The following is a 10,975-nucleotide window of genomic DNA, read 5'->3' on the forward strand; positions in this document are numbered from 1 at the left end:
ATAACACAATAAGTTTTCTGCATGAAATATTTGCACGTTTTGGTGTGTCAGCCATTATAGTCACAGATAACAGAACACAATTTACATCAAGTGATTTCAAGGACTTTTGTGACACTTTTCAGGTAAAACACATAACTACACCACCGTTCCATCCTCGATCAAATGGATTAGCGGAAAGGTTCGTAGACACGATAAAGCGTGCACTTAGAAAATACATAGGGACCCCGACGGATAAAGCATTACAACAATTCCTGCAAATATACAGGATAACTAAGAACCCAAATACACCATCGAAATTATCGCCAGCAGAATTAATGTTTGCTAGAAAAATAAAATCACCATTTGATAAAAAAGCAAGCAATCGTCCATCAAACTACGCACACATCACGTAAAAGGTTTAAACCTGGTGATCGTGTTCGTGTATATTTTAAATGTATGAAAAATAATATTTCATATTGGGAGTTTGGTATGGTAGATAAATGTATCGACGACTTGGTCTACATGATAAAAGGTCCAAAAGGGATACACAAAAGACATCAAAATCAATTGAGAAAACGTCATATAAAAGACAACGAACATGACAAACCTGATGAAAAGGAAGATCCAATTGATATACTATACGAAGCGTTTGATATCGAACCACTACAAACCATGCCCGAACTGAGAAGATCGGGAAGGAAAAGAAAGTTTACAGAACCAATTATAATGAACCCCAAGAGAAAAAGATATTGAAATCTACACAACTTCAAATCTTGGGAGGGGGGGGTGTTGTGGAGACGTCCACTAATTAACATAGGTGGGTGAGTGAGATATATAAAGGTATCACCAATACCGGGGGAGTTCTGCAACGACTGCCAAACAGGCAATACGCCTATGTTGCCTCGAGTAAGACATGCCACCTGCTGGAATATCTCCAACTGAAGTATATCTGAAGACATATAAATATGTATATAACTTTTCTTCCTAATATATTATTGTATACCTTTATTTTCGTGTTCTTGTTAATTATTTGTGCAGACACAACAGTTGTTTTACTGAACATTCAACTATGTAAATAAAGAAATAAAGCAGTAAATTTTTACCTTGTTTTCACCTTAAAATGACTACTATCTGGGTTTTCGGGCATGCTGAAAACGAATATCAAGTTTAAATTTTCCGCAAATAAGTAGTTTTCCAGATATTAAGCAATATCATTTCTTATGTTATTGCTAGTGGCCAGCTTGGTATGCGCAAGTGCAACCCTGAGAAACTACACGCAAACATATGGGTTGATGCAAGCTCTCTTGCAACTGGCATGCATTAGTATGTGATGGAACTGTAATAGCGGATGCTTGCTGTTTACATCCAGAAAAGAACTCCTAACATATTAACATCGTGGCACTCTATGCTATTATCAAAGGGATAAACTTGGCAATCCTCCGGAAGGCAACTACCTTACACTTGTTCACGGATTCTGCTTGTGTCCATAAGTGGATATTGGATACCCTTACCGGCAGGGCCAGGGTACAAAGCAAAGGTATAAGTGAGATGTTCATTTGACAATGGTTTGACACTAAAATAGAATTGGTGAAGGAATATGCACTGTCAATAGATGTATCCTTGGTCAGATTTATTCAAAACAAAGATAGATCAATGGATAAGAGTGCCTTAATTCAATTAAGAGGAACACTAAGCCTGTGCAACCTGTCTGCACTGAGCTCACTTGGGCTTGACCAGATCAAGATTGTTCATCAACAAAGCGGGCATCCTGGTCTGAGACAGGCACTTTACTTTGCAAAACAGATTTGCTCTGGGGTTTCTAAGGCTACTGTGAACACTTGTCAGAGAATGTGATCTGTCACCCATACACTCATCAAAGAATGCTTGGAATGTTTCACAAACATGGCACAGGCTAATAATGGATATTACCTGTCGTAACAGGGGGCTCATTTTTTGACATTGATTGTGGTCGCACTCTATTTGCTATCTGACGACACCTTCCTTGACAAGATGCAACAAGTGTAATCAACTAACTAAAGATGCTCAAGAGAGATTCTGACAGATAATGAGACTGCTTTTCAGAGCAGCTTGTTTTTTTTTTGTTTTTTTTTTACATGGGGTTCACCACTTATCAAGGCCCAATGGTCACTCGGGGATAAGGGTTATTCTGTGTACAGTACTCAATGGGATAGTGTAGCAATAGTATTGGAGAATTGATAAGGTGTCATTACTTAGGGGGGACGGTTCATCAGGAATTTGTTTGTGTTGGACTTGAAGACATCCAGGTTGAAGGCAGGAGGGAAACAGGCAAGCGGAACAGAGTTCCACAGGCATGCAGTTCTAAGAAAGAAGCTTTGTTCGTTGAATCTACGTTTTGATTTAGGCACACATAAGGAGTGGGGAAAATTATTGACGGTGGTTTCAGCTAGTCGGGTGTTTTTTTAAAAAGATTGGCGAGGGGGGGACCAGAGAATGGAGCTCAGATGAGCACTTTGATAACAAATAACAATAGAACAAAGACAGGCTCGCTACGTCTCTTCTGTGGGAAAGAGGTTGCAGGGAAGAGAAAAGGGCATCCCCCACCAAGCCACGAAGTCTATTTTGTATTCTGTCAAGGCATAATAGGCTGTTTTTAGCAGCTCCTGCCCAGATGTGGCAGCAGTATTCCATCTTTGGACATACTTGTCTCTTATATAGATAGAGAATTGCATCAGTAGTGAGATATCTTCTGGAGCAGTAGAAGGATCCCACCATTTTCCCAGCAACCTTAGCCACAGACTTGATGTATGTGCTCCATTTAAGATCAGGAGTAAAGGTCAAACCCAGAAGCTTATCAAAACATGGGGCCTCCCCTAGACAAGAGCCATCCATTTCAATTGATGCCAGATGGGGATCAGAGCATTGCTGATGTAAAGATAGGAGCTTGGTTTTTGATGCATTAAAAGTAACCAGCCACCTCTTTCCCAACTGTACCACGCATTCAAGATCAGAGGAGAGAGAATCAGAGACATCATCATTTACAGCCTTTGATGTGTTGCCATAGATGGTTGTGTCATCAGCATAGATGTCAACGAAGGATTTTAGTATGTGTTTTGGGAGATCATTGATGTAGATCAGGAAGAGAGCTGGCCGCAGTATGGCTCCCTGAGGGACACCAGCATTAATACTATGGGCCTCTGATTTCTGCCCATCAACCACTACTCTTATGAGCCTATCAGAGAGAAATGATTTAATGATCGAGAAAACATTTCCAGTTCTGCCGTGGGTGGAAATCTTGTGTAGTAGGCCTTTATGCCAAACCTTATTGAAGGCCTTTGATATGTCGAGAGCAATTGCCCTAGAAATGAAGCCTTTGTCGAGAGATTCGCTAATCCTATGAGATATAACCATCAGCACATCTGCTGTAGATCTAGCAGAACGGAAACCATATTGTGTGTCGCTAAGAAGGTTATTTCTGCTGAGGTGGTTGACTACTTCTCTATTTATTGTGGATTCCAGCAACTTACTCATGACACACAGGAGACTTATTGGTCTGTACTGAGAGGGGGATGACTTATCACCTGAATTCTTAAATACAGGGCATACTGATGAGGTTTTCCAGGGTGTTGGGAAGCACTTCTCCTTAAGGCAACGCTTAAACAGTTTTGTAAGTATGGGAGCAAGTTCTGGTTGTAATTTTTTTAACACTATAATTGGAATACCGTCAGGACCAGTTGCTTTACTGGAGTCAAGGTTCTTGATTAGCTTGGCGACCTCACGCACAGATATTTGTATGTTGCATAGCGTGTTGTCTGTTATAGGAGGGAATACGGGGAGTTGATGGCCTTTGTCGCACAGGGTAGAATTTGCTGCAAATTTTTTGGCAAATAGTTTGGCCTTCTCGGATGCTGTCGAGATGACCTCTGGTCCATTGATAATGGTTGGGATAGAACGCACGTTTCTGTTCAGGATCCTATTTGCTATTTGCCAGAACTGGTGGGAACCAAGCCGCTGCTCAGCTACTTTGGATTTAACGGATTGAGCATATAGTTCTCTTGCATTTTTTATTACTCTTTTACAGTGGTTGCTGGCGGTCCTGAAAGCAGCTTTAGTTTCAGTGCATCTATTATGTTGGTAGCTAGGGAAAAAGTGAGTTCTGTGTGCGATGGCAGCAGCACATTCAGGGGAGAACCATGGCTGGCTGTTAGGTTTTTGTTGGAATTTTTTGGATGGTATGAATTGGTCTATGCCTACAAGTAACCATTCAGTCAGGTCTGATACTATTGGGGACACATCCTTTTTAAACATGGAATGGAGAGGTAAATCAGATATGAATGTATGGAAGCTATCCCAGTCCACCATAGAGTATCGGTATACAGTACGGTGGAGAGGTACGTCTGTAGATTTATTATATTTCATTTTTATCTTAACATACGACGCAGTGGTCGGCGGATCCCAGAGGACATAGAACGAAACATGAGCATAGCTCAGGGGAAGTGGATAGAAAAGGTCTAGAAGGCTTGTGTACTGACCGGTAGTATCGGGCACACGGGTGGGCTCACGAACAATCTGAGTGAGGTCATAGGCAATGGCAAAATCATGACAGAACCTCCCCTCCTCATCAGTCTTATTTGAGTGGGTCAGCCATTCCACATTATGGATTGAAGTCACCGCAAATGTGAATGTTAGCCGAAGGATGAGCAGACAAGATGTGGTCAATTTTCTCTGATATACTCTTAAAGACAGTAACTCCGCTGTTGTGGGGGCGATAGAGGGCAAATATAAATGCGGTGGTGTAAGCAAGTGCAACCCAGAAGCACATATAAAGTAGATTAGGGTCTTCTCTGGAGATATCCCTGCCACATGGGAAGCCATCTTTAATGTAGGCACATATTCCATGCCCGTGGCGATCTTTAAAACTTTTCTAGATGAATAGAAAATTCAACTTCGATTCCACTGTGCATATGACCCTTCTGGTAATGGCATCATCAAGCTGTCACTGAGCTATAAAACTGATCGGCACTAGAATATAGTGCACTATACCAGAAGTAGTATATTGGTACAATATCATGTCTAAAGGTGGCATGTCCTCTGCCACAGCACCTGCCAATATGGTCTATCAGTATTGCATACATTTAAAAGGAATCAATGGAACATCAATGCCAGCATAACAGGCGACCGCATGTGGGTAAAGGCTCTACATGGATGATGTATCACAAAATATGGAGTGGGGCATGTGACCAGAATTACCAGTGCACAGAACATATCAGTTGACGGAATGCCACACCATGTAAAAGATCTGTGACTCATAGTGGCACCAGATTTGCCAACGGTCTGTTCTACCATGTCTTCAGAGGATGTGAGTGTGAACTGTAGTTGTATTACCACAAAAAGACAAATAATGTGTTCTTTCTGCCACTCACACATGGAAAGAAGAAAAAAGAGAAAACACAAGAAGTATATGAGTACCTGGTTTTATGCAAGAAGACGTGAAGAACTTGATAAGCCCACGTGACTAGGCAAGATTTGAGATGGATTAAAGAACCAGTCTTGGAGGGAAAGGAGGCAGTTTTTCATTACATCTTGCATGAGTGGAAACATTGCGATCAGTCATGACCTTGCAGAACAAAATCATCTCGATAAACAAAAAGGCAAAACAAAAAGAAACATCAATTCATCGCACGAGAGAGAGGAAGAAAGTAGACTTACAGTTCTTTTTTTTGTGTGTTTTCATATCTTGTGGCATTTCCGTGTTCAATTTACATCATTTCTGTCGTGTTCCTTTTATCTGCAGTTTTTTGTCAACAAATTTTGTTATTTTACTTTTTTGTTAACAAATTCAATCTTCTGCTTCAGTTCACATTGACAAATTTTGCTTTTGAAATCCACTCGTCAAATGTCATTTAATGAAGGCAGTCTTTCCGACACCACAATCTTTTTTTTTTTTTAAATGCTGACATTTTTGCAAGTCATATTTTTCTTTTTTCCATTTTGTTAATCTTGTGTCTTTGTTTCTTTCTTTTGTCTGTTGAATCTGCATCAACAAGTTTGCTCATTTAGTTTTTCATCGTGTTCCATGCCCACCAAAGTTAAGGCCGTCATTTTTTTTTTTTTTTGCTGCTACTCTAAACGGGATTCATTCGCCATCCTTAGCCATGATTGCTTGCTGAGATGTGCCAAAAATGTCTTTCTTCTTTACCTCTTCCTACATATTCTGCCTGATTTTCCTTTTGGCATTGGGTGTGAATCATTCGTGTTTGACCAGGTCAATTGCTGAGTCACCATCCATCCAGCTTTTGAAGTCCTGTGGGGAGGAAGGAAGTTGTAACATGCCTCATCCATTTGTTTAGTCTTTTCCTTTACTCTCTCTTCCCCTCTCCTGACCCTCCCTTTCTCTTCTACATTTTCTCAACAGCGAGGATTAATAAAAAAAAAAAAAAAAAAAAAAACAATGTTTTCACTCAGCTTAAAAATAAAAATTTAAACTTCTTTTCTTTTAAAATACATAATCCAATGTTGCACATATAATACCTTTTCACACATGAAAACAATCAGATTATATAATCTACAAAGATGGTCGTTGGTGATGAATCTGATTTCATTAAAATAAAAAATTCTAACTTTTCGCATTTTAAAATGAATTGTCCCAATATTGAATTCTGTCAACTGAAACTACAATTTTTAACTACATTTAACTGAAAATAATGGTTACTTTTATGTTCTCAATAGTATTAACCCTGACAGATGTTTATTATATAAAAAGGAATATTATTATTAATTGCAAATTATACAAATTGATGTAGAAAGCACTATTCGTAATAATAATTCTTTTTTTTATGTCTTTTAATCATTTTTATTCCTTTTTTATCCTCTCAGCCGTTGGTCAAGCAACTCAGTTAGCATTAAGCATTTCTCGGTTCCCTCAACAGTGTCTGCGAGTTGACCGATCATCCGCTTATTATTCGGCCTACAATTCAACTTCCATGCAAGATGCACTACAAAATGAATCTTTCAGAGCCAAAGATGTAATCCGAAATGAATCCCTTAAAGGTAAGATTGTTAAACTCTCTTGCCTTGATTGGCAATCTGTCTAGAAAAACTATGAATTGCAGAATTAAATGAGTGTATGGGAGCTTTTTCTACCTACAAATGAAGAATGTCTTGCATATTTATGGCAGAAGAGGAAAGGTATGGTTCAATTCATTCCATTGGATTGTTGAGCTTATTCATCTGCCGATTGTAAATTGTTTCTCAGAATATGACACTCAGAGATCAGAATCATCTGATAGGATCACATTTCAAATAAGAGCATCCTTCATCAGGTAAACATTTCAAGCACGTTAGCTCTGTTTATCAAATGTTGATTCTGGTGGCTTGGCTCTGCCAAGTGACTGGACAATGGGAGGAGCCTTAAAGACATTCTATTCAGAGAGTTCACCACTGGCCTGTAGGAAAACCTATCCTATGATAGCTAGGATATCTGCAAGCAAGACAAGGAGGGCAGGTGGTATTGACTCAAAAAACTGGGAGTCTGTGACTGGAAAACAGCCGCTGAAAAAGTGTTGTGAAGGCATGCTCCAAGAGGAAGTGAGAGACCGGCAGTTGAAGGGGAGGAAATAGAGCACAGATGGCTGAAATAGAGCTCTCACAACCATATACTACCTACATCAGTAGCAACTACAATAACGTTTGCTAATTCAGGATAGATCTGTACAGTCACAGTAGATATTACAATTTGGCAAAAGACTGATCTACGGTGCAGAACGTTACTATTTCTAATTTGTAAATTGTCATAAAATACTGTAATAAGGAGAACGGAATTGGTTATTTTTCTTAGAAAAATGACAAGAACTAAGGATATCTCACACGACTTGCTAGCTCAACCTAGCAAAAGTATATCTGGATGGCAAAGCTATTTAGATTGTCAAGTTTTGTTACCTTAGTGGTACGACTGGAGCACAGGGTGGAGAAGATGCTAGCAAAAGTGAGGAGTGGATGGAATAAGTTCCAACCTGTTGACAGGGAAAGACCAAAAGTAACATGGGAGGAACTGATAAAAATGAACATTAAAGAAAAGAGAATAAAGACTTTATTCAAAGATTTGTTTGGAAGTTATTTTCCAATGCATGGCAGCATGTAAATTGGATGTTAAACGAATGATGATTAATCCAATTTTGGCAACACTAAGCTAAAGTGCAATATTTAATTACGGATGGATGTATTGTTGTATGAGTTACGATGCAAAATGACCTGGATATGAGTTGGAGATTTGGCCGAAGCCATCTGATGCTTGTTATCCAACAAGATGGGAAAGTGAAGGGATTCCTGGAGGTCATTCACTTCACAATGTGTTAATGAATGCCAAGTATAGGCAAGATTGTCTTATCAACACATACCTGAAATATTGGCTTTACATTCTCTAAACTTAGGTGATTTTTATTATGAAGAGAGGAAGGGCTTGCCACTTTGACTTAGGATAAGTAACCTTTTTCCTTTTACAGCATGAAACTGAAACTTTATATGGTTAGCAATTTTAGTTTTAGTATGATGATAAACCACACGAGCATCAAAAACAAATTCTGAAATAAAAAAATATAGTTTCAGTACATTAGAAGTATACATTTCAGTAGAAAATTAAATATTATTGCATTTAGTTATTTTTTATTTTTTTTATTTCATTTAATTTCTTCAGTTAACTCTACTGTAATATTGCTGAATTGTTTAAACTGTTTTCCTCTTACCTATAGCATAGCACATAACTTTTTATAATGGATATAAACTTTTAATAAACTGCTTTATGCCCCTGAAAACCAGCCAGAAGTGGTTAGTTTTCAATTAAATCATTAATTTAATAATTTTTTATATTTGATTTTCTAGGTGCAAATAGCTTCATGTCTGGTGAAGGCAAACATGGTTCATTTGATGATTTTAAGGAGAAAACCTGAAGTTGATGTTCAGATTTCAAGAAATTTTCATCTGACCACAAAAATGAAATTGGCACAAAAATATTATTTTTTTCCGAATTCTTGTCACATTTTTCACATATTTATTAATTTGCAAATCATTTACTGAAAAATGAAAAAAAAAAAAATGGTTTAAACGTTTGAAACATGTCTTGTTTAACATAAAATGTGAAGACAAATCAGAGGTTTTTATTTAAAACATTTTTAAAACCAACTTTGGTTGTTTTTTGTGACTTTAATTTTATTTTGCTCTCGTTTATTTAGTTAAAAAAAAAAAAAAAAAAACTTTATAGGGAATTAGTTCCCAGAACAATTTTACACTACTTTTATTCCTTCATGAAAATTAAAATCAAGATCTAACAATAGTAAACCTTATCTTTAGAATTTCATCTTAATTTTGATGATTTTGATTCTAAAAAATGTCTAAAATTTAAACCTAAGGCTTAAATTTTAAGCTAAGGTCATAAGAAATTGAAATTCAGAAAAAATCTTGCTTAATGTCTAAATCTAATTCAATGTAAATTTAATTTTCAAATGGGAGGCTGTGTCCATATTATGTCTCAGAAAGCCCCTTTAATATATTTCGAATTAACTGAAATTTCACCCCACTCTTCGCATAAAACTAAATATAGCCCACATTACAATCCCTTATACCTAGTAGCTCTGTTCCAAAATTAATCTGGTGCTACCAGATCAGGCTGTCCTAAGATATTGACTTCCTGAAATGAAATGCACCTAACATTGATGCTTTTTGTTGTTCTACTTCCTTTTGCCAAACTTATGTTCTACAAAACTAAAAGCAAAAGTAACAACCCACCTTTTCCTCCTTCCCATTCCCCTTTCTATCTCCCATTTCCTGATTGGTTTCCTAATTTAAAATGTACCAAATATATTAATACTGTAACCCTTTTCCCTCTCCTATTGCAAAACTCATTCATGTTCTGCAGGGCAGGGAACAAAAACGATAAAATCCACTATAAAACAACTCCACAAACACTACAAACCAGTGATTGAAGATACAAATAAAAACCTTCTTTAAATTAACTGGATGCAACATGAATACTATTTCCAAAATAATTTGATTTGGCATTAAATAACCCAAAAAGGGTTGACATGCTGTGAAACAACTAAACCAAATCAAAATTCATAATGATTAGTTAATTAAGCAACGAATCCTGTATATGCAAATATATAAAACTTTATAGAAACAGATTTTATAAATTGTAGTGAAAACTTGTTTTGTATATTGATTGAACCATGGACACTCAAAAAATTTGTGTGTGTGTGGTTAGGGTCTATATTTGCTTTAAGTTCAATAAAGAATTTAGCAAATTCGTTATATGCATTGAAAGCCTGAATTTCTTTTATACATTTTTATCAATTGAATAAATGTCTATTTTTAATGATTTTGCTTGCTTTTTTTTTTTTTTATTAGACCAGTTGAAATTTCTTTTTTTGTAAAAGTTGTAAACTTTTCAAGAAACAGAAAAAAACAAAACAAGACACAAAAATCTTAATATTTTATTTTTGAAAACTACAATGAAAGACATTTGCATAATTAGTTTTCTCTTATATTTTTCTACAAATTACAGCATTTAGATGCATGTTTCTTAATTAAATCCAGAAAGGAATTCATTTAAAAAAAAATTCAAGAAACAAAAAAAAGCTTCTTAATTCAGGCGATAAAATTGTTAAAGGAAAACCCTGTGGAACTTGATGCACCAAAAGTTGCTTTAATTTAACTGCGCACAAAGATTTATTGGAGTTGCAGAGAAGGTGGTTAGGTTCCTTTTTAAAAAGGTCTTCTACCCCTCCCCTCCATACCTCTTTGAAATTCTTGAATTACAACTTTGGTGCTCTAAAATGACACCAGTTTTCTTCTTCCAACCCTATGACAATGATCTGACTTATGTGGCTAATATCTTCTCCGGCAAGTGTGAATTAGCAAATAATAATACAAACTGTGAAATTGGCACGCTGATACCCTCCAACTATGGGTAAAATATTTATCATGGGTATTGAATTTGGCTGAGATTTAAATTTGAAAAAAAAAA

General features: G+C 36.8%; 1 protein-coding gene across 1 annotated transcript in view; it reads left to right on the forward strand.

The window, feature by feature from the left end:
• LOC145296034 (putative enoyl-CoA hydratase echA8) overlaps positions 1-10,327 on the forward strand; it is a 40,645-nt gene extending 30,318 nt beyond the window's left edge. The window contains exons 6-7 of the mRNA XM_080142078.1: positions 6,835-7,008; positions 8,836-10,327. Of these exons, the coding sequence (XP_079998204.1) occupies positions 6,835-7,008; positions 8,836-8,903 (242 nt within the window). The 3' untranslated portion in view covers positions 8,904-10,327. The remainder of the gene's footprint in view (positions 1-6,834; positions 7,009-8,835) is intronic.
• Positions 10,328-10,975: the final 648 nt, after the last annotated feature.

Source organism: Euprymna scolopes, chromosome 16, assembly GCF_053919585.1.
Source record: "Euprymna scolopes isolate OS-2025 chromosome 16, ASM5391958v1, whole genome shotgun sequence".
Taxonomy (NCBI): Eukaryota; Metazoa; Mollusca; class Cephalopoda; order Sepiida; family Sepiolidae; genus Euprymna; species Euprymna scolopes.